This window comes from Notechis scutatus, chromosome Z (assembly GCF_049901735.1).
Source record: "Notechis scutatus isolate UNSWTSFEM ecotype Mainland chromosome Z, rNotScu1.2, whole genome shotgun sequence".
NCBI lineage: Eukaryota > Metazoa > Chordata > Lepidosauria > Squamata > Elapidae > Notechis > Notechis scutatus.
In genome coordinates this window covers 64,490,077-64,514,067 of record NC_142025.1, presented here as the reverse complement: position 1 = coordinate 64,514,067, position 23,991 = coordinate 64,490,077, and the positions used below count along the sequence as shown (strand labels likewise).

General features: G+C 40.3%; 1 protein-coding gene across 5 annotated transcripts in view; it reads right to left on the bottom strand.

Annotated features, from left to right (window-relative positions):
• The window catches only part of BBS9 (Bardet-Biedl syndrome 9), a 407,995-nt gene that overhangs the window by 163,093 nt on the left and 220,911 nt on the right, over nt 1-23,991 (bottom strand). For 2 of the 5 annotated variants that reach the window (XM_087946208.1, XM_087946209.1), the window contains exons 20-21: nt 18,599-18,821; nt 10,623-10,927 (exon numbers count right to left, since the gene is read on the bottom strand). In XM_087946208.1, the coding sequence (XP_087802334.1) occupies nt 10,716-10,927; nt 18,599-18,821 (435 nt within the window). In that variant the 3' untranslated portion in view covers nt 10,623-10,715. Of the gene's footprint in view, nt 1-10,622; nt 10,928-17,484; nt 17,585-18,598; nt 18,822-23,991 lie in introns of those variants that run through there. The other 3 variants (XM_087946210.1, XM_026674870.2, XM_087946211.1) reach the window with 2 other exon arrangements.

Here is a 23,991-nt window from a genome sequence, read left to right as displayed (position 1 = left end):
CTTTAATGAATCCCAAAATTCATCTAAGAAAGAAGGAAGGAAGAAAGCGAGGAAAATGAAGGACTTAAGATCTAAAAAAACATTTAAGAAAGAGAAAAATATGATGCAAAATAAATACAATGATAGCAAACAAGAGAAAAAGGGAATACAACAGAGAAGGGATGCCAGCAAGACAGAGGTTAGAAGAAGGGGGGGTAGGAAGATTTGGTGGGGGAAGAAAGAAAGGGGAAAGGCGGAGAAAAGCCACAAAGTTTTAAAATTAGATGGGAAAAGAGGAATCTTTTTTAGGGATAATGGGTAAAGCATAAATTTTCTTAAAAAAGATTTTGCAAGGTACATAAGATGGTATTGTAACATTTGTATTAGAAATAGAAAATTAGAATGGCTTAAGAGTTAATAAGAAATTAAAATGTTGAAATGTTTAATAATGATTGATTTTTAAAATGTAATAAAATATTGAAGGGAAAGGCAATGAGAATGCTACAAGATTTATTATTTAGATTTATTATTTAACTACGTATTTAGGAGGATACTATGTATTTAAACATTTTTGATTTTTTACTCTGTTTTTATTGTTACTAAAAGTAAAAATTAGTAGATAGAATGTACCAAGCAGAATCAAATTGGGTATTAGGTGTTATTTTAAATGTTAATCTAATTAATTTAGGGAGAGGATAGAAAGGCATCATACTCTGATTAGTGATTTCAGGAGAAATTCTTTTTTTTCATTATAAGGAATGAGATAGAGGGATAATAAAGGATGGGCAAAAGATACAAATATAATGATTTAAATTAAGATGGATTGAATAAGATAGAATTATGAAGAGTGAAATGTGTGGAGAAGTTTATATAGAAGATACAGAATGGTAAACAAAATAGGTAATGATCTGTAAGATGAGCATGAATATAATTAAAGCCCATATAAAGAGAGGTACCTGGGGCCAAGTTACTTTACTGAAAGATTTTTTATATGTATGTTTGTGTCTGTTTATGTCTTTGAGAGTATGGGTGAAACCTTGTAGAAACATAGAAAGAGTGACGATAATCAAGTCAGAAAGAAATAGATGAAATAATATAGAAATGTATTGTATAAGATAAGGTTTTATCTGACTTGTTAAATTTATAATGGAAAAAGGTTCAAATATGTAATGGTTGATGATGATTTGTTTGTTTTTGAAATTAATAAAACTTGCTTAAAAAAAAATAGTAAGTGTTTTAATGCAGAAAGCATTTGTGGCTTACATATGTTAGATTTTTAAAGCTATTTTATTGTCAAGGAGAATTTGTTTCTCTCAACTGACAGGAATTTAAATTCAGTTGAATTCCTTTTGGGAGAGAGACAGGAATGGAAAGATATAGAACAATACATGATTGTATTGAAGTTCTAGATTTACAGACAAAGGCGAGAGAGGAATTGGAAGATATCCCAATAGAGGGAGGTATTAATTTGTTTATTGATAGATCTTCTCGAAGTGGAAAATGCTTATCTGTTGAGTATTCTGCTTAGGTGTGCAAAGTGTTTGCTTTAGTACAAGCTTTGAAACTTGTAGAAAATGAAGCAGTGGCTGAAGTTATAGAATTAGCTATAATATATGTTGAAGCGAGTAAGAAAGTTTATCCTTATTTCCAGGTTAAATCTCTCCTTGTTCAGTTTCCATCCATTATTCCTTGTCTGGCCTACAGGAAGTTTAGAAAATAGCTTGACCCCTTCCTTCCCGTGGAAGCCCCTCAAATATTGGAAGACCACTATCATGTCTCCCCTGGTCCTTCTCTTTACTAGACTAGCCAAGCCCAGTTCCTGCAACCATTCGTTGTATGTTTTAGTCTCCAGTCCCCTAATCATCCTGGTTGCTCTTCTCTGTACTTTTTCTAGAGTCTCAACATCTTTTTTATAATGTGGTGACCAAAACTGGATGCAGTATTCTAGGTGTGGTCGTACTAAGGCTTTATAGAGTGGTATTAGTACTTCCCTTGATCTTGACTGTATCCCTCTGTTAATACAATTTAGGATTGCATTAGCTTTTTGGGCTGCTGCTGTACACTGCTGACTCATATTTAGCTGCAGCCATTCTTCGGGTTTGGCTAATCTAAAGAAAAGAAGAATTAGGGGTGACATGATAGCATTATTCCAGTATTTGAGGGGCTGCCATAAAAAAGAGGCAGTCAAATTATTCTCCAAAGCACCAGAGGGCAGGACAAGAAACAATGGTTGGAAAGTAATCAAAGAAAGAAGCAACCTGGAATTAAGGAATATAATTCGATGAGTTCCTCTTCTATTCCCTCATCTAAGTCATTTATGAAGATATTGAAGAGTACTGGGCCTAACTAGTGGTGGGATTCAAAAACTTTTACTACTGGTTCTGTGGGCATGGCTTGGTGGGCATGGCCATGTGACTGGGTGGGCGTGGCTTTTTTGCAGCTCCCACCCATTTTTGGTCGCTTCCTAGCCACAGAGAAGCCTCGGGGGGGGGGGCATTTTTGCTCCCCTAAGGCTCCTCTGGGGCTCTGGAAGAAAAGGAACAGAGCATGGGAGGGGCACACAACACCCCTCCAAGCTCTGTTTTGGGAGCTTCCTAGCCTCAGAGAAGCCTCTGGGGGGCATTTTTGCTCCCCTAAGACTCCTCTGGGGCTCTGGAAGGCAAAAAATGGAGGGGGGGCTGAGCTCTTCCCTCCATTTTTGCCTTCCTGGGCCTCAGCAAGGGAAATCCTGGCACAGCTGATCTTATCTACAGCTGATTGTCGGGAGGGGAAAAAAAGAAATACCTTAGGCGAATGTCAGGCCGGCGGCAGGGTGAGCGAGCATCGGGTGGGAGGGTAACCGGGTGGGGGGCATGGCCAGCCAGAACTTACTACCGGTTCGGTGACCCACGCCAAATTCTTGCTACCGGTTCGCCTGACCCAGTGCAAACTGGCTGAATACCACCACTGGGCCTAACACAGAGCCTTGTGGTACCCCACTGCTTACTTCTCCCCATGTGGATGTAGTACCATTAAGAACTACTCATAGAGTACGGTTTATCAGCCAGCTACGAATCCATCTTGTCTACTGAGGGTAATGATGACTATTTCACATTTTTCTAGCTTACCAAGACGTAGATTGTGGTCTACTTTGTCCAATGCCTTACTGAAATCTAAGTATACTATGTCCACAGCATTTCACTGTTCTACTATTTTAGTGACTTTATCAAAGAATGAAATAAGATTGGTTTGGCATGATCTGTTTTTAAGAAATCCATGGTGGCTACCAGTTATAATTTTATTTGCTTCTAGTTGTCCGCATATCTGTTTTTTGATTATCTTTTCCAGGATCTTCCCAGGTGTTAATGTTAGACTGATTGGTCTGTAGTTTCCTGGTCTGTTTTTCCCCCCTTTCTTGAAGATGGGAACCACATCAGCCCTTGTTCAATTCTCAGGTACTTCCCCGGTGCACCAGGATTTTTAAAAGATATGGTATAATGGTACAACCCTTATGCAATATTCTTGGCTCAGAGGAATACATCAGATGCCAGATCAGATAACACATCTATAGCTTCATTCCTGTCCTTAGCTACAAAAGTCTGAGTAATCTTAAGGAAAGTATGCCTCACCACTCCTTTCCAGCAAGGACTGTCATAACTCCATCGCTATTAAGAATCAAAACGGTATACTATTTCTTTGTTGGCTCAACAGTAGAGTTAAGAGCTCAATTTCTGTTATGATAGTAGGGCCAACTTCTTGATTGGCAAGAATATAATCATGCTGGCAAATAATATTCTTATCAGCATGCCAAACAATTGGTCAACAGGATGGTAGACAGAGAAAATCAGTATCAAAAACAACTCTCATAGGAACATCTTCTGGAAGCCACATGCAGCTTGGTTGCCCACTTATACATTAAAATATTTAAATAACATCAATTACATTTATAAAATATTATTTAAAAATATCTATTGTGAAATTCATATTCAAACCGATTTTGTAAGAATTTAATATATAGTACATGCAATTCCTTGATATAATTATCAATAGTGCAAAAATTTTAACATCACAAAATCAGTTCCTCGGGTCTTTTATAATGATGTCATTGGAAGAAAAAATTGAATTATTCAAAATGATTGATGAGGCTAAATCAAATAAACAGAAACACTACCTCAAGACTATAGTATTAATAAAAACATTATCGTTTTAGCAGAAATTCTAACACTAACAGTGAGAAATTGATCATTGCCTGCTGAAGAATCTTAATAGCCAACTGCGAAAAGATTTCTCTCTGGCAGCACCTATTGTATGACTTAGCAATACACAGAAGATAGACTTCTGCTCCTTTCCCCCCTCTGCTTATTTGCTTTTTTAAAAACAGTTTATTTATATATTTTCCTTAATTAACATATCAGAGCATTGTCTGGGTTAATTTGCTTACGTAATATTATATAATATACTAATATATTAAACATAAGACATGCATAATTGTATTTTTCCAATTTCTAATTTCTACTTCTATTATCCAACCATTGATAAAATAAGTCTGATATCTGAAAATATTCTGTATCTTCTTTTATCTTTAATGTCAACCTATCAATTTCTGCATAATGTTTTTTTTTTTAATTACATCTTCTTCTATGGGTGGTTCCTTGTTTTTCCAGTGTTATGCATATACAATTCTTGCTGCCATCAAGACATGTAATATTAAATATATATTCCTTTTATCGTATTTTTCTAGTACTATGTCTAATAGAAATATTTCTGGGTTATAGTCTATATGTGCTTTAACATTTTTTCTAACCATGTATGTATTTTCATCCAAATTTTTTTTGCCTTTGCACATGTCCACCACATATGATAATAGGTGCCCAGTGTCTGATTACATTTCCAATATTTGGCAGACCTGTTTTTAAACATCTTTGCCAGTCTTGTCGGTGGTAAAGGCTACCTAAAAAACATTTTATATAAATTTTCCTTATATGCAGTTGCCATTGTCAATTTATAGTTTCTATCCCAACATTTTTACCATTTGTATAATTCTATAATATATCCAAAGTTTTTTGCCCATACTATCATTGATACTTTCACCTGTTCATCTTTCATTTTTAGGCTTAATAAACTATATACTTTCTTAACTTTTCATCTATTGCTAATAATATTTGATCAAATGCTGTTTGTTCCTTATAAAAGCCATATGTCTTAATATCTTTCTCATATCTTGATTGTATTTGTATATGTGGCCACCAAGCTAAGTCCATACTTTGATTTTCATTTCTTGTTTAGTTTTAACTTCCCCTTCTACATTCAAAATGTCTTTATATATTACAACTGTTTTGTATATATTTACTATGTTTGGATTGATATGCTTTCATAGTTGATAGCCAAAATGGTATTTTCATATAGATTTTTGCTTTAATTTTTTCCCATATTAAAAATAAGGCATTCGTTACACAATGTCTTTGAAAATATCTATGTATTTTATTCTTCTTGTACCACAAGAAAACGTGCCATCCCAATTGGAGGTCATGGCCTTCTAAGAATAATAATATTCTGTGTCTGAGCATTATCCATTCTTTCACCCATATTAATAGAGATGCTTGACAACAAAACTCCCAATCTGATAATCCGAAACCTCCATTATTTTTAGATTCTTGCAGCATTTTCAATCTTATTCTTGCTTTTTTGCCTTGCCAGATATATTTCAAAATTATTGTATTTAACTCATCAAAATATTTTTTTTCCTCTCGTTTTATTGGAACCATTTGAAACAAAAAAGTACCTTTATTTTTATAGTTGCAATTCTTCCTACCATTGATGAGTTCTTCCATTTGTTCAGGTCTAACTTAATTTGTTGTATTAGCCTTGTATAGTTGTCTTCTTTAACGGTTACACATCTTGCTGTTAAGTATATTCCCAAGTATTTTACTTTCTTCACTCCCTGCAGTTATATTTTTTGTCAATTCACTCTTCTGTTTATCTATGAGATTTTAAACTATTATTTTAGTTTTTTCCTTATTTATTTTCAGTCCTGCCACTTCTCCATATTCTTCTATTCTTTCCATGAACTTGGGGCCAGTTTCCAATGGTTCTTCTAAAATGAATACCAAGTCGTCTATGAATGCTTGTAATTTATATTTTCTCTTTTTATTTCTGAATCTTGTCTAATGTTTCTATTTAGCACTTCCAATGTTAATATAAATAGTAATGGGGACAATGGACATTCTTGTCTTGTGCCTTTTTTATATTAAAATTCTCCGTATAGTCCCCATTAGCTATTACTTTTGCCATTTGTTTATAACAAATTGTCTTAATCATGTTTATGAGCTTCTCGCCAAAATCCATACAATTTAGTTGTTGTAACATAAATTGCCAATTTACATTGTCAAAGGCTTTCTGCACATCTAAGAAAATCAGCACCATTTGTTTTTCAGAATGGACTTCATAATAAGTACTCCAAGATGTCTAGGATAAATCTTATATTGTTTTTAATTTGTCTTTCTGGTAAAAATCAATTTTGTTCCGGGTGAATAAATTCATTCAAGAATCTTTTTAGCCTTTCTGCCATTACTAATGTTAATATTTTATAGTCTACATTTAATAATGATGCAGGCCTGTAGTTCTTTATCTGTGTCAGATCCGTTTATTTGTTTTCTTAATGTTTAAAATGCTATGTATTCAGTTTTACTAGTTAAATCATATGAATGTTTTATATATTTTATTAATTATTGTACATATGGTAATAATCTTGGTAACCCAAAGAACAGTCACAATACTAAATCTCCAAAAGTATTTTAAGAACCAGAGCTAGATACATCTGCAGAGTCTTATTAAACATCATAGCTGCCAAACTATAGGACTATATGGGTCAGTATACGAGCACAGCTCAGATCAGCATTGGAAACAACATCAGAGGCTCAAAACATTCATTGTTCATAAACAAAACTTTCACCTAAAACTCAAGATCTAGTCTAATCTGAGTACAGCCTGCATTGGCTACAGGGAAATTTATGACTTACATATATACTTATATACATGGATCTGTGAATATGTGGCACTATGCAAGACAAAAGAATACCAGAACCTTCCTCAAGAACTGTAGAAGACAACACAGGAATTTAACTGCATCTGGCCCACAAGGACAAGACAGGATATGTTATGGATCCCATTTATTAGGGATATACATCTGATAATATCATGAAAACAGCATTCTCGGGGGTGTCCTCTTCTCTATAGAACACCATTGCTACCATGGTATAGATCAGTGGTGGGATTCAAACTTTTTACTACCGGTTCTGTGGGCGTGGCTTGATGGGCGTGGCAGGGGAAGGATACTGTAAAATCTCCAGTCAGAGATGGTATTTGCTGGCTCTCTGAATTACTCAAAATTTCCCCTACCGGTTCTCCAGAACTGGTCAGAACCTGCTGGATACCACCTCTGGTACAGATGGCCCCACCCAATTGCTTTTCTGAAACAACCTAAAATCAGCAGACATGGGGGCCCTGAATGGAGCCAAACAAGTGTTTAACTGATTGTTTGATTGTGCGGGGGAATTTGGATGGGGAGAGGTATGGATTGTGATTTTTAATGTTGTAGGGCATCTGGAATCACCTATGTGTGAGTTGGATGAAAATACTACATAATTTATTTAATAAATAAATAAATCAAAAGAACAAGTAGCTATCAAGTATGACATACACCCCATTCCAAGGTGAAGCACTATATCCAGAATAGTGCCCAGGCTACATAGACTTGAAACCCCTCAGCCTGATAATCCAAAGACTTAATTTAAATACAAGTTCAAGAGTGGAATTATCATCAGCCCACATTCTCTATATGGATAACTATGCTAAGAGTGAATGAGGTATCAACGGCCAACACAGCTCCACAGTGAGGACAATGGAAAGTGATCAGAAATGGAGATGTGTAGCCAAGGTGGATGTTAGTTAAGAATAAAATGCCAGTGGCTCAAATAGCAGACATATAAAACAGGTGCAAGTTCCTTGGTATCCCACAATCACACACAGAGGAGTAAAGGAAGATAGCAACATTCAAGAACCACAAAAGGCTAAGATAGGCTCTAAAAAGCCAGCTCAATTTGAAATACAAGATACCTGCCAGTACAGTGAGTTGGCTAAAGAAGGGTATGTTTAAGTGAAAGAAACCTTTTTTTTATATATATAGAGGTTTTACCCCACCACCCAGTGACTATACCCTTAAGTCAGAAAGGGGTGAGACTCTGAAAAGTGCCAAAATCACTATCCTGTGATCCTGACAATCCAATAGTACATCCGTAAGATGGCACCCATAGATGAACTGCTGAAAGAATATTAGTGCTGAGAGTGTCAGAGAAATCAAGAGATTCAGGAAGTTCAAATGGGTATAAATATTTATTGCATGCTTAACCTCTCTACAAAAATCTGATCAACTGGCAGTCAAGGGAAATAAGCAGGAGATAAGAGAGACATTCAAGGTGAGCTGGACATAGATCTCTTGCTGGCACACAGAGACTTGTGACTTATGGCGTGTTTGACCCCTCCCTAGAGCTCTGCCAGGTCATTTGCTACATCACCCATCCATCTTGGTCCTCCTCATTCTCTTCCATGAATTATTCTATGCTGCTTTCTTCTTGTGTTTTCAAAGTCTGTGTTCTCATGAGAATTTGGCAAAGGTGGCAGGGAGGCTGTCTCAAAGCAATCCTCCTCCCATTCCTCTGCAGGAGCTGGTAAGCCATGTGGTGGTTGCTGTAATGCATAAACATTGTTAGAGATTCCTTCTCCTTCCTGGGAATTGAAAGCTGGATGTGGAAAGCCCATCATAGGTGAGTCTGTCTCCACCCCCCAGAGGAATGCAGAGGGTCTGGTTAACCTTTTCCTCAAGAGGTTCCTCAAGCAAAACTGGACAGGGCTCTGATAGCTTGGTGAGCCTTGGCTTGTCAGAGAAGCACTGGTGGAATTCACAAACCAAATCAGGGACATTAACATACCATACATTCTCTCAGAAGTGATCTGAAAATGGTAGCCCTTCCAATGAACCAAGTACCGGATGCCTTTGCTTCTTTTCCAAGTCTAAAATTTCTTCAACCTGGTTCTCCCTCTATAATGACCAGTGGTGGAGGTTGTTGTTTGGATCTTATTGTGTTTGTGGGGAGGCATCTTTGGAAAGTAATGTTTGTTGAAATACTGAATGCACCTTCATTGAAGGGGGTAATTATAGATGGAAGACCACAGGATTAATTTGTCCGAGAACTTTGAACGGGTACACAAACTGAGTGTTTAGCTTTTTGGAAGGTTTTGAAGTGATTAAAAACCTACTGGTAAGTAGAGAGCCAAACTTTGTCTCCTATTGCTATGGGTGGATGGCTGATGTGCATCTGCTGCTTTCTTGTAAGCCTGCTTCACTTGATGAAGTTGTTGTTTCAACAGATGTTGGGATGCAAGTTGCTCTTATAAAAAGTCAACCGCCCTGGAACTGCCGTGGAGTACAGTGCAAGATGGCTTTATGGTGTATGCCTGGTTTGAAACAGTGTCACTGAAGTCGATAAGTGCAGCAAACTGTCATAAGAAAATTCTGTGAGTGGTAGTAATGATGGCCAGTTGTCATGGCTGAAAGTGCAGTAGCACCTGAGATAATTTTGGAGGAACTGGTTAGATTTTTCAGCCTCCCCATTCGTGGTAGGGTGATGATCTGAGAAGAGGTTGATCTTGACATTTAGTAACTGAAAAGGTGCTTTCCAAAATGTAGATTGGAATTGTGCCCCTCTGTCTGACGTGAGTGCTGAGACTATGCTATGGTAGTGAAAGACATGGTCTAGAAAAAGATGAGCAGTCTTTGGCATTGGGCAATCACTTACAGCAGCGGTGTCAAACTCACGTCATCATGAAATGATGTAATGAAATGATATAAATCAGTAATGAAATTCAGAGAAAATGTATGCCATGGGAAGCGGGGGGGCATAGGTGATTATTGTTGTTGAGGTATTCCCCGTTAGGAGAATGAGTGCACTCAGGGAAACATAGTGAGAGTGGTGATGAATAACACACAACCAGCACACAGATACACTGAATAGTAAAATGTAAGTTTTACTTCATGTAAACGAGTAAACAAAGTCCAACAAATAGTCCAAATCATACGTGGTTAAAGCAGTTAGTATTCAAAATAATCAGTCCAGGGATAATCCAAAAACGAAGTCCTTTTCTTTACCAATATCATAAACAAAGTTTAGTAAACGGAGTTTGCGAATAGTTGCAAGACGCACAGCAATTCAAGCAGAATGACGATAAGGCAAAAGGAAATCAAAGGAAATGCAAAAAAGAACCAGGTTTCTGGCTCCATCTTATGGCCGTTGGAGGAACCTCAGCCAATCACAATTACAATATTCTCTTAAAGATACAACAGTATTAAATGACTATCCTGGTTTATATATTGCCAACCCAACTGTTAGGTGACGATCATTCCTAATAATTGTCATAAGTCTTGTAGGCTTCTGATGGAGTGGTTTGGCCCTCCTGCACAGTGGCACAAAACTACATATTCCCTGAAGTCTACAGCCATCCTAGGCCACCAAAAAGTCTCTTAAGGCACTGTGCAGGGTTTTGAACACTCCTCCTCACCCTGTCATTTGATTATTGTGGTAAAACTGCAGTACCTCTTCCCTGCATGGGTGGGGGGGGACTACTATTCTTCATCTGTGTTTCAGGGCACCTCGCCATTGCTAACGGGGTTACCATACATGCTGAGATCTCCTTGAGGTCATCTATTCTGGCCCATGAGAACTGATCTCATTGTTGCTGTTCTTGGTGATTAAGTCCTGGTGCTGTTGGATAACTCCCAGCGTCTCAGTGCTTGGTAATGATTGGCAAAGCTGGAAATTGGATGGTTGCAGGATTGTTGTTGGTTTTGGAATCTGTTGAACAAAATAATATTCTGGTTTGCGGGAGAGCACATCTGGCTTTAAGTTCTTGGAACCTGGGATGCACTTAATGTAAAAATCAAAATGTGAGGAGAATTGGCTCCATCTGACTTTTTTGGGTGAAAGCAGCTTGGTTTGTTGCAGGATGTACAGATTTTTGTGTACAGATTCTTAGACCTCTATAGGAAAGCATACACATTCTAAGAAGTGTCTCCAGTGCTGAAATGTCTATTTAATGGCAAGGGGTTCCTTATTAAAGATGTCATAATTGCATTCTGGAGCTGTCCAGGCTCTGGAAAAGAAGGCCATTGTTTCCCCCCTCTCTCTTATAAGAGAACAGCTCCAATGGCAATATCTAATGCATCTGTTTGGATAATAAATCTTTTTGATATTTACAGGTGCTAAAGTGGGGGCTGGCAAGCAAAAAGTTGCCTTAACTGTTCAAATGCTGATTGCCCCCCAAAATTTTTTTTTAACTCCTTTCTTAGTCAGTTGGGTCAGTGGTTTGGCTTTATGAGCAAAGCTTGGTATAAGTTAGCAAATCCCAGAAAATATTGAACATCTTTGGCTGGGCAAGGGGCTTACCAGTCGAGTGCAGCTTGGACTTTTTAGGGGTCTACCTGAATGCCACTTTGTGATGACCCAGGGAGTGGCACAAAGGCAACACAGCCAGAAAATAAGAATGAGTTCCTTCATTAGCTCCAACTTTGCCCCCAATAACCTGGTTACCTTCCTGTCTGGAGAAAAACTCTCCCACGAACCTGCACCAGCCTTTGGCTGCAGATATTCCTGTCCAAACGTTGTTAACTGAAAACTTTAAACTATATAACCAACAAGGCAAATAAGGTAATTAAATCCAGCAGAGTAAGATACGGAGTTCCAGAAATGAAGTAAAAAGGCAGTAAATCAAACCAGTTGGGAGGATGCAGGAATTCAGATAACTGCAGCCAAATACAAGATAAACTCAACATTTGTTCTTGAAGAATGCCCCTCCCAGGATGAGCGGAGGGTCCGGCGGGGAGGTGCTCGCTGCCCGCCAGGGCCACGCCAGAGCCGTAAGGGCTGGGCAAAGCTGGGAAAGTGAGCCGCGGGTGTGTGCGTGCCTCCTCCTGCCCCTCGTTCCCAAATCTCGCCTGGGCTGGCGGGTGGTAACCTCGCTCGTTCTCCCCGCGTCGGGCTACGGGTGGTGGCTGTTTCCGCTGCGAGCGGCTCAGACCCGCTGCTGCTGCTTCGCAGCCGCCCGCCTGGCCTTTCTTTGAGGTGGAAGAGCTCGCTGGGCTGAAGGGCGGCGGCGCGTCAGAGCGCGCGCAGCGTAGGGAGGTCGGGGAGGAACGGAAGAGGCCCGGAGATTAGCCTCCCCACGTGGGGTTGGGCTGCCCTCTCGGGCAGGGAGGCTTTGTAAAATAATTAAGCTTTACCTTCGAAAGCAAAGGGAAGACGGGAGCGCCTGAAGCCAAGTGTCTCCTCAGGGCTCCGGTTGCAGGGAGGGAGCCCTGACTGGCCGCACGTGGCTGTGCCAAACGCCGCGGCAGCAAGGGAGAAGGGAAAGCAAGGGAGAAGGGAGAAGCAACGGTGGAAGGTCTCCCGATATGAAGTGCCCCACCAACGCAGGCAGCACCATATCCGGGCATGCAACAAAAGTACTTACTAACGGCAAGCCCTTCCCCCCCATTTCGCATGTTTAATATGGGGCTTAATTTGGGGGGAGGGGCTTAATTTGATTTTATGCCAATAAAACATGGTGGGGCTTCCTATTGGTGGAGGCCGTATTGTTGGAGAAACACGGTACCTTTATGTCTACATTTAAAATGTACATTTTAACATTTATTCCCCAATTTATCAGTCAAAATTCTCAGTAGAGGCACTATTTTCAATCACAAATAGTACATTTTTCTAACAACATATATTTAGATCACAACATGAGATCTAATAAGAAAAGAGTTATAATATGAAAGACTTTGGGTGGCTTATAATTAAATAAAATGACAATATAAACACAAAATATATAAATAATAAGATTAAAATTAACAAAAAACAGCTGAGAAAAAAAACAATGTAAAACAGGTGTAGAAGTGGCATCTTCTTTAATCCATAGTAAATACTTTTCTTATCTCCATCATACTCATTATGGGATATGCCAAAAAAGCAACTCATGAATAAAGGCAAATATATATATATGTCTCTGAATAATATTGCAGGATCCAATCTGGGCCGGTCCCTGGGATCAGAGGTTTATTCTTTCAAGTTTCTGGATTCAAATTCCCATCCTCAGATAACTGCTCTGTACCATAATGTAGAAGTTGAGTTGTATGCATGCACTGTATGTATGTGTCAACGTAGAAAGAAATTCTCTGAGGATGGGCTCCAGCATGAGTTTGAAAGCTCAAAATTCTAAATCACTGATTCCATTGACCGACCCAAATTGGATCCTGCGAAAAAGCAACTGTTAACTTCAGTTTTAAAGAGAAAGTACTGTATCACCATTCCCATTTATTTTTTATTCAGTAATAGTTTCAGCAACTACCGCAATAGTCCATATTCTTTTTTTTCTTTTTTTTTTGAAAATTTTATTTGGGTTTTCACAAAAACAAAATACAAATAAAACATCTTTTTTGAAAATAGCATGGTTCCAGGTTATCACTTCTTCATACAGACACAAAACTCAATTTCATGCTCATTTTTATATTCTATTCCATATCTTATTACCATTTTATATTTTCTACATAGTTTTTCCCCTCTTTTAATTTTCTCAACTTTGTTTTAATTATCTCATCTCAATTCAAATCATTATATTTATACTTTTGTCTGTCCTGTTTCAATTTCACATTATCTTTTCTTATTAAGCAAATTTTTCCCTGTAGTTACCAATTAGAGTATAACACCTTTATATCCTTTAATTTTATCCATTCAAACTCTTATTTAAGCTTCAATGTATACCTTTAAGATTATAGCATTCAATATAATACATAACTTCAAATCGAGTTCTGCTTGGTACATTCTTAAAATAGAGACTATATTCTTTTAAAAAAATTATATATATATGTAAATAAAACACACATTCCATTCCAATTCAATTCTATCATTAATATGCATTAAAATCTTAACATCTTTAACATTTCTTTTCAATTAAATATCATACTTCCTTGGGAACACTTATAAACTTTCCATAGTTAATTATTTTATTTCCATATTTCTCACTTATATTTTTATAAATCATTACTAATAATTAAAAATGTTCCCTTTTAATTCTCTCAATCATTTTAATTCATTTATTTATTAACAAACATCCCACTACATTACAGTAAATATTTTATCTATCATCATATTTTCTAAAATTATTTCTATTTGTAATATAACAATGTTATCTTATGTACCTTTGCAGAATCCCTTTTGCAATTAAATTTTCACCCATTATCTCTAAACAAGCTTATGGTTACAATCCTTATATCTTTTATCTGTTTCTCCATTTCTTGTTTCTGTTTTTTACAACTTCTTTTCCTTGCCTTCTTCCCCCTCCCCTTTTTACCCCCTCGTCTCTCTACTTCTAACTCTCTCATCTGTAATCCCCTCTTCTGTTGCTTTCTAATATTATACTTATCTTTCAAATTGTTCTTCTTTTTGGTTGTTTTTTCTAGTCTTAAACCTTTCACTCTCTTTCCCCCCTTTTCTTCCCCCCCCCCACTTAAAATTATTTGATCATTAAAGATGGCTTCTTCTTTGTCCCAATCTTCTTGTTCTGCAAGTGTTTCTTGTTGCTTCTCATAGTTCCAGATCTCCATTTCTAAGAATTGAAACACGAAGCCAAAATAACTTCTCCCTTCTTGTGCATCTTCTTTCCATTTTTAAAGTTCCGTTTTCAGTTCTTTCTCTTCCTGGGGTTCTATTATTTTGTTACCAAGTTTCAATTAAAATGTATCTTTGAGGAATCTTGTTAAAATTTCACTGTAAGTTCCTTTTAATTACAGTTCCATTCCTTAATTCCAGGCAGTCTCCTCCCTTCCAGATCCTGCCCTTTTATTCTTTTTCTCTCCTTTCCTGTTTTCAAAAGCTTTTGATTATCCAGAAATCTTTATTATCCCTTTGACTTTTTATTTTCAGCATTAAATGCCTATTAATGTCAAAGTGGATTTTTTTCCAATTTCTTACTTAAGTCTCTTAGCTGTCAGTATAGGAAAAGGAGAAAAAAACCCCAAATCTTTTCCCTTTTCTCTCTCCTTCGCAGCTTAAAAATTTTCTTTGGGAATAATGTTATTGGTTTTTTTTTAATAGTTTCAATTCCAGAGTACCTTATTTGTTGCTTTTGCTGTTTGACCCGGTCAACCAAAACTTTCTCTTCTTATCTTCCTCCTGCACATTCTTTTCCGGTTGAGTTCTTCTTTGTGGTGGCCATTTCTGACCACTGCTACAACCGCCTTCGGGAAAGGGAGTAATGGCCAGCTGGGGAGGAGAGATGCGGCTCTCCTCAACCCTGCAGGCAGTCTCCCCCCTCTTCACCACCTCTACGGGGTGGCTTAGCCCCAAAACCAGCCGGCTCTGGGCGCTCCAGCGGCGAGCACGGATCAAAGCCTCGGAGAGACGAGGTTTCGGTCTGTCGCCGAAGAAGCTCAAACCAGAAGTCCATATTCTTTTAATTTAGACAAATTTGAATATTCTCTTTCAATATTATCATATATTTACTGAACAGTACTAAACATAATACTGATTCAATATTTTAATTAACTTGGCATAATTGTTTTCACAGGACTATTTTTTGAATGTGGTTTTGATAAAGAAAAATGAGATAAATTAAGATAAAACCTGTAACACACAATTGGTATTTGTGACAGAATAAGAAACTGTTCAGAACCATAATATCAAAAAATTGTTATGGAATCAATAAACCAGAATTTGACAATATTTATTTATTTATTTGTTTGAAAGCCCTTCTTCTAGGTCCCACCAGGTGTATCTCCCTCAGGGGTGGGACCCACATCATTCCCTGCCTCCTCGCTCTAATGGACGGGTAGATGTTACTGGCAAGAGATGTTTCCTCAGACAACTCAGACCCAAGCCATGAAGGGATTTAAAGGTGACAACCAGCACCCTGAATTGCACCTGGAAGCAAATTGGCAACCAATGCAGCTCCTGCAGGAGAGGTGATACATGTGCATACTGGGGTCTGCATAAAACCATGCGGGCCACTGCATTTTGCACCAACTGGAGCTTCCAGATGCTCTTCAAGGGCAGCCCCATGTAGAGCGCGTTGCAATAATCAAGATGGGAAGTAACCAGGGCATGAGTGACTGTGAGTAGGGACCGCTGATCCAGGAAAGGGCGTAACTGATGCACAACCCGCAGTTGTGCAAAGGCCCTCCTGGCCACGACCACCACCTGCTCTTTGAACAGGGTCGTGAGTTCAGGAAAACCCCTAGATTACACACAGGGTCTGTTTGGGGTAGTCCAACCCCATCCAAGACTAAGAGTGGTAATTCTCCCTGAACCAACAAACCCCAGACCCAAAGCCACTTGGTCTTGCAAGGGTTTAGTTTCAACCCATTGCTCCCCATCCAGCCCCTAACAGCCTTCAGGCACTGTGAGAGGGAGGACACAGCAACACTTAATTCACCATGGGCCAAGACATACAGCTGAGTATCATCAGCATATTGGTGATACCTCAGTCCATGGAGACGGATGATCTCACCCAGCAGTTTCATATAAATGTTGAACAGGAGCGGAGAGAGTACCGAGCCCTGCGGAACTCCATAAAGCAGTGGGCGAGGGTTGGATCTCTCCCCTCCTATCAACACTGACTGAGAGCGGCCGCAGAGGAAGGAAGTGAACCAAGACAGCACAAGGCTTCCCACTCCCATCCCCTGAAGCCGTCCCAGGAGAATCCCATGGTCAATGGTATCAAAAGCCGCTGAGAGGTCAAGTAGAGCAAGGATGGATGCACTACCCCCATCCCGCTCCCACCAGAGATCATCTAAAAGTGCAACCACTGCTGTTTTTGTCCCAAATCCAGGTCTGAATCCTGACTGTTGCTCCTGGTAGGGGTCGACTGGTAGGGGTGAGATAACCCATTTCATCCAGAAACCTCTGGAGCTGCTGTGCGACCACCTTCTCAACAACCTTCCCCAAAAAGGGAAGATTGGAGACAGGTCGGAAATTATCCAACTGGGTGGAGTCCAGCAATGGGTTCTTAAGAAGAGGGCGGACCACAGATTCCTTAAGTGCTGGGGCACTATCCCCTCCTGTAGAGAAGCATTAATCACCGCCAAAGTTCACCCGCCTGTCACCTCCTGGGAAGCTTTAACAAGCCAGGAGGGACATGGGTCTAAAATACAGGTGCTCGCGCTCATACACCCTAGGATCCTGTCTACTTCCTCAAGAACAACAGGGTCAAACCGTTCCCAGATAACAGGGCAAGAACCTGCCTCAGAAGCTTCCACCGGATCAGCAACCACGCCGGCATCTAACTGGGAACAAAGTCAAGCGATTTTGTCTTCCAGAAAATCCACAAATTCCTCAGCGCATCCCTTCAGGTGAACCTCAATCTCCTCCTTCCCTAAGAGGAGACAGCTCACCTTAAAGAGGGTCGCTGGGCGATTATCTGCAGACGCAATTAGTGTGGAGAAGTATTTACACTTTGCCTCACGAATCGCCACAAGGTAGGCCTTAGTAGCAGCAATTTATCTTCAGAAGGGATAATCTGGACATCATGCCTTTGTGCAACTCTACCAAGGGTAAACATAAAGATTTGAATCACCTCTTTTTCCTTTGATTTATTAAATATATCCACACATTAAATACAAAAACTAACATTACAGCATAGAATCTCATGGATATCCCCATATTTGCACCATTCAGGCAAAAGCAGTTTAAATGAATTTCTTTCAGAAGTTGTTAAAGTAGAATTATATATCTGTGCGACTTTCAGCTGAACTTACTATATCCGTGATGGTGAACCTATGCATGTGTGCCGGAAATGGCAGCAGAGCCATTTCTCCAGGCACACCAGCCGTCGCCCGTTGCTCTTCTGGATTCCGGCGCATGCATGTGTGCTAGCCAGCTGCTTTTTGTGTATGGAACGCCGGAAAATGGAAGAGCAGCTGAACTTCCAGTTTCTGGAGCGCACGCTGGTCTTTGCACGTACACACATGCCTGGAAACTGGAAGACCAGGTGGCCAGCGTGCATGTGCACACCGGAAAGCAGAAGCTCAGTTTCCTGGTACACACATGCGCGCCAGGAAACTGCTCTTCCAGTTTCCGGTGCTCCCCATGCGCATGCTCCCATTTCAGCACTCGGTGCCAAAAAGGTTTGTCAATACTGTACTAGATAGCTTAAAGGTTTGTCAATACTGTACTAGATAGCTTAGCGTGAAATGATCATCTGGGTACATTAATCTCTGTATCAGTCTATTTTTATTTCTGAAATGCAACAGTCATTGATCACATTTAGATAAATGTTAGTTCAAAGTGATTTTATTCTCGAATCCACTTTTATTGGTTAGAAAGAAAACATAATGAATCATGTTAAATATATATCATTCTAAAAATATTTGGCATCAAAATTCCATTAGCATATTTATTCAGTGGCAATTTTGGAATTTCTAAAGGAGAGACAAAACTTTTTGTTGTTGTTCTTGTTTTTACTCAAACTATTTTAGCAGGACATTTAAACAACCTCACGAAAGCTACTATCCTTTTTTCTAACCTGGGTGCACATAAATGTATATTAAACAACTTACCTGACAAAAGCATAGGTTGGTGACAGTCTAGGTCTGTGTTTAGAGACATACGACCACCTTTTGCCAGTCTATCGAAGAGTAAAGTTATGTGCTTCTTCAATCTATTAGTATCCTTGGGGATACATAATTGATTAAAAAGTGTAAGAGCATGGTCTTTAGAATTCTTGGACAGACATGTTTTTAACAAATGAGAGATAGAAGCATCCACAGTTTCTTCCCAACCCTGCAAAAGAATCAGAAAAATATTTATAAATTAGACATGATTTACATAATGAATTTAGTTTATTGCATTGGATAAAAGAAAATTAAACTTAGCAAAATAAAAAACAAGGAAATACATACACAGAACCCTTAAATATTCAAATTCAATTAACTAACACTTTTAAAATGCTTGTGTGTCTAATTACACTTGGCCAAATAAAGTATTCAATTCAATTCAATTCAGTTTAATAATACTGATTTTGCTGTTTTTCTTGGTAAACTGTTTTTTTCCTTCTTTTTATGGGAATTTTTTGACATAAATAAGAGTACATTTGATTCACACATTAACATATAATTCTATTGCATTAGCAGACATTAGGATATATTTTACCTGGCTAATTTTTTCTTCTGTTTTCAAAATGAAATTCTGTAACTGTCAAACTATTTAGAGCACAAGTTCTTTGCTTCCTCCAATATGAGGCATAGCTCTTCCTATAATATATGGATCCAAACATCCTAAAAGCAATATAATCTAAAAATATATGAACTCTGATTCATGTTTCCTTTACACTACATTATTTGAAGTTTGCCTTTATCTCTGTGGGACAATTTACCATGTCAAGTACTGGCTAAAACTAATTTTCATAGATGGTTTAATAGATTTATTTTCTTTGTGGAAAAAATACTGAAGTCAATGCTCCATGGTCTTTCATTTCAATCCTTGATAATTCCAAGTCCCCCAAAACCCCTTATAGAGTTTATTTGAGCCTACAGAAGAGACTTAAGTCCTTCAATCTTTAAAACAAAAGTCTATTCTGTAGACTATTCTCTAAATGAGGAGTGTCAAACTCAAGGCCCTAGAAACAGCAAAGGACTGGTCCAGTGGGCCTCAACCCAGCCTCAGGTTAACCGGGCACTGATCTGCAACCTGATGGCATCCCTCCAGGCTGGACTGCAGCCAGTCTTAAATCCACACTGCTGTCCCAGCCCCACCCCTTGGCTGCGGGATCTAAGTCTGGTTGCGGTCTGGACCAGATGGATGCCACCAGATTGCAGATCAGCACCACACTTGCACCTCCATGTCCTGCTCCCCATCCTTTCACTTGTGTTTGTGTCTGCGTATGTGATGGGAAGTGTCTGGCAGCAGGGTTTCCGCAGCCCACTGCAACCACTGGCTGGTCCTCTAAGAAGCAGGTGTAATGGCAGCATTGGCACTCGCAGCAGGCAGAGTCAGAGGGAAGGCATGTGATGCAGATCACCAGATGTGCCTGCTCCATCTCATGTGGTTGGGATGGGGCAAGTGGCTGCACAGCACTTCCAGTAGGCTGGACCACATACCTGCCCCCTGTGCCTCTGCCTCTGGCTACTGCTGCAGCTGCGGGTCAAGACAAGGTGAAGCAGAGTGTGGGGTGGCTGCTGCTGGACACCATCGGTCCAACTACTCCATCCTATTTGTCTTTGCTTGTAGTTGGAGAGCAGGTAACAACTGGTCATCACCTCATCCCCCTCACAGGTCTTGCTCTTGACCCACACATGGAGTACGTTCATTTTGCACATGCAATGCACCTCAGCACGACTGTGGGTTGCTGCCACCAACGAAGCCTGTAGCAGCTTGTGTAGGTCCATTAGGCCACTGCCATCATCATCCGGAGCACCAGGCCCACCCAGCCCAAAGGAGACAAAGAGGCAAGCTAAAAAGGCTGAGTAGAGATGGTAGAGCATGCACAAGCCAGTAGGTAAAAGGCAAGAGGGGAAAGCTGGATCCCTATTGGCACCATGGCCACTCAGGCCCAGTCAGGATCGCTGGCCTCACTTCCCCATCTCTGTTGGGCGTGGGCAGCCATGGCAATGATGGTGATCTGGCTTTCCCCACTTGAAGTGGCTGTCTTTTACCTACTGGGAATGGGCATGCTCTATCACCTCTACTTGGCCTTTCCAGATGGCTGCTTCACCTCCTTCAGGCTGGGTGGGTCTGTTGAGTGGTAATGGCAGCAGCCCGCAGTGGGGCCAAGGTGTATCAGGTGTACGAGGGGAATGTGCTCCATGCATAGGCCAAGGGCAAGATCTGTGAGGGGGCTGAGAAGATGAGCAGCAGTGAACTCCTCTCCAACTGTAAGCAAAAACAGACAGTGGGACAGAGTGTGGCTGCAGCCGAAAACCATTGTCCCCGAGCAAAAAGAATAGCAAGCACACAATGGCCCATAGTCTCTGGCTGCAGCTGCCCCACCCCCTGCCTCACTTCAACTCATCCCACGGGACAAGTCTCCCACCCCATCCTCCAGAGACCCCTTGGGGAATTCCCTCCCCAACCCCACCCGGCCCCCATAGCCACGTCCCATGCAAGCGACATCGAGGTGGTCATACACCTATACACTGGCCTATACCCAGTTGGCCGCAATTACCCCTGCCATGCCCCCAGAGGACAACTGCAATGCTAATCTAATCATCAATGAAATCAAGTTTGACACCCCTGCTCTAAACCAAATATCTTTTTAAATTATTTCTGTTCTTGTAGGAAAACCTATCTTTGCAGTCCAGAAAAGTTGAACATTTTACTTTCAAAAATATTGGAAGGAAATTAGAATAATAGCCTTTTCAGAATATTTATGTTCATGCTTGGATGATGCTACAATCACTTGTATGCTGTACTTTTTATGTGAGCAGGCAATCTAATATAATATTTTCACCATCACCCCTTAACAACTGGTTGGGCTCACCTACAAAGGAGGTTGTGTATTATTTTATTACGAAAATCAGTCCACTGATAGATATAACTAAATTCTATTCCATTGCAATTGCTGTCAGAAAGTGTTTGATCTAGTGACCTTTTTATGAATCCCTTACATTCTTCTTTCTTGTTGTCAGTGTTCTTAGTCACACATCCAAAAAAATCAGAACTTTGAGGCAAGCAGAACATTCAAATAACATGTTTATTGGATGCATTATATCGGCACAGCTAGTGAAAACCAACTCTAAAGTTTCCCATGTTAATAGCATAATTAAAAGAGTGATTATTTCCCTTCCCAAGTGTCCCAAGTCACATTGTCCAATTAAAACAGTCAGCAGGCTCCCTGGTCACTCCTCTCCTCCTTCAGCTGTCACCTGTTGGAAGGCTCATTTTTTTTCTGTGTGAAAGTCCACCTATTTCCTCCTACTTCAGAAAAAACCTTCGGGTTTTTCTGAAGGAGTACTGCAGCCACTGTGACATCGCTGGTATCTGCCTGGATGACAAAAGGCTTCTCTGGATCAGAGTGTCTTAGGACTGGTTGTTGGGCAAATAGTCTTTTAAATGTTTCAAAAGACTTTTGGCATTCCAGAGGCCATTGTAAGAGTTGACTTGGTCAGGGTTTTACTCCCCCTCTCCCATTTTCAGTAGCTCAGTGATTGGGAGGGTGATTTCTGGAAAGGGTGGTATGAATTGCTAGTAAAAGTTTGCAAAGCCAAGGAAGTTTTAGAGTTGTTTGCAGGTCTGCGGGGGTTACCACTCTAGGATGGCTCTAACTTTTCCTGGGTCCATTTCAACCACCTCATTGGAGACCCAATATCCCAAATAGTTTAGGCTGGTTTTATGGAACTTGCATTTGGATAGCTTCAGAAGTGGCATTCAGCAGGTTCTGACTAGTTCTGGAGAACCGGTAGTGGAAATTTTGAGTAGTTTGGAGAACCGGCAAATACCACCTCTGACTGAGATTTTACAATATCCTTCCCCTGTCATACCCACCAAGCCATGCCCACAGAACTGGTAGTAAAAAAATAATAATCGCACCACTGGATAGCTTGGCATATAGGTTTGCGGCTAGAAGTTTTCTGAGTACTTGGTGAACCAATTTAGCATGTCCCCCACTTGTCTACACAAGACAGTTCTAGGATTATTGCTGCCATCATTTTGGCGTCACTACAAACCAGATAATTTCCCAGTGCCGGCCCATTTCCAACTGCACTGGTTCAGTAAGGAGCATGGCACGAGCTCTTCTTATCAGTGTTTGGTCGACCTGTTCAAATCTCACGGGCCACGGTAGTTTTTTAGCTTTGATGCCACCTGTCTGCCAGCTGAATACAGCCTGAGTCTATTAAAGTGTCCACCTCACCCTGGACCCAAATTGGGTGCCATGATTTTCACAGGGATGGCGAAGGGGCAGATAGTTTCACTTGCCATTGAGTTATCTTCTCTCTGGTTATGGTCACAGCTTGCCGACCATCCTCCAAAATTCTCAGACGTATTCTTTGGCTGGTCTGACCCTATGTCTGGTCTCACTGATTTCTGTCTAAGCCTGCAGAGCTTGGGAGTCATCTTCAAACTGGGTCCTTAGTTCCTGCAGGAAGGTGTCAATGTTTCCCGGCTCTGGTGCAGCCTCGTCATGGAGCTGTGTCACCCATTCTGTTGCCTCTCCCTCTAAGTTGGCAGCCACCATACAAATCATTGCCTGGTCATTAGGGTAGACTGGTGTATGGCCGTTTAGGTGGGCCCATGCCTGGGTCAGGAAGAATGCAAGCTTCTCTGGGTCCCCATTGAACAGGGCCTTCAAGGGATGAGGAATTGTCAACCTTGGAGGAAAAGGAGGAGGAGGCTGGGGGGATAGCATCCAGATAGATAGCCATTGCCCTTGGACTCAGCTGGCTCTGATTTAGTATGGCCAGGGCTCAGGATCCGGCCATCCCGGAGGGCTCTGCTGGTCAGGTTCGCCATACGGCGATGGCATGGAGGGCTCTGCTATGATCCTGGCCTTAATCTTCCTGTCAGCCTGGGAGGCCTCACCCCTGCGATTGGGCTCAGGCTGCGGTGGGGTGGAAACAGCAGGTTAGCTCGGCTCAGGATTATACCAGGTGGTTTAAACCTACACGTCTGAAGTGGTGGTCAGAAATGGCCACCACAAAGAAGAACTCGACCGGAAAAGAATGTGCAGGAGAAAGATAAGAAGAGAAAGTTTTGGTTGACCGGGTCAAACAGCAAAAGCAACAAATAAGGTACCCTGGAATTGAAACTATTAAAAAAAACACAATAACATTGTTCCCTAAGAAGATTTTTAATCTGCAAAGGAGAGAAAAAAGGGAAAAGATTTGGTTTTTGTTTCTCCTTTTCCTATACTGACAGCTAAGAGACTTAAGCAAGAAATTGGAAAAAAATCCACTTTGACAAACCTACACGTCTGGCCCATGCCTTGGATGTTCACCCAATCAAACTTCTCCCGCAG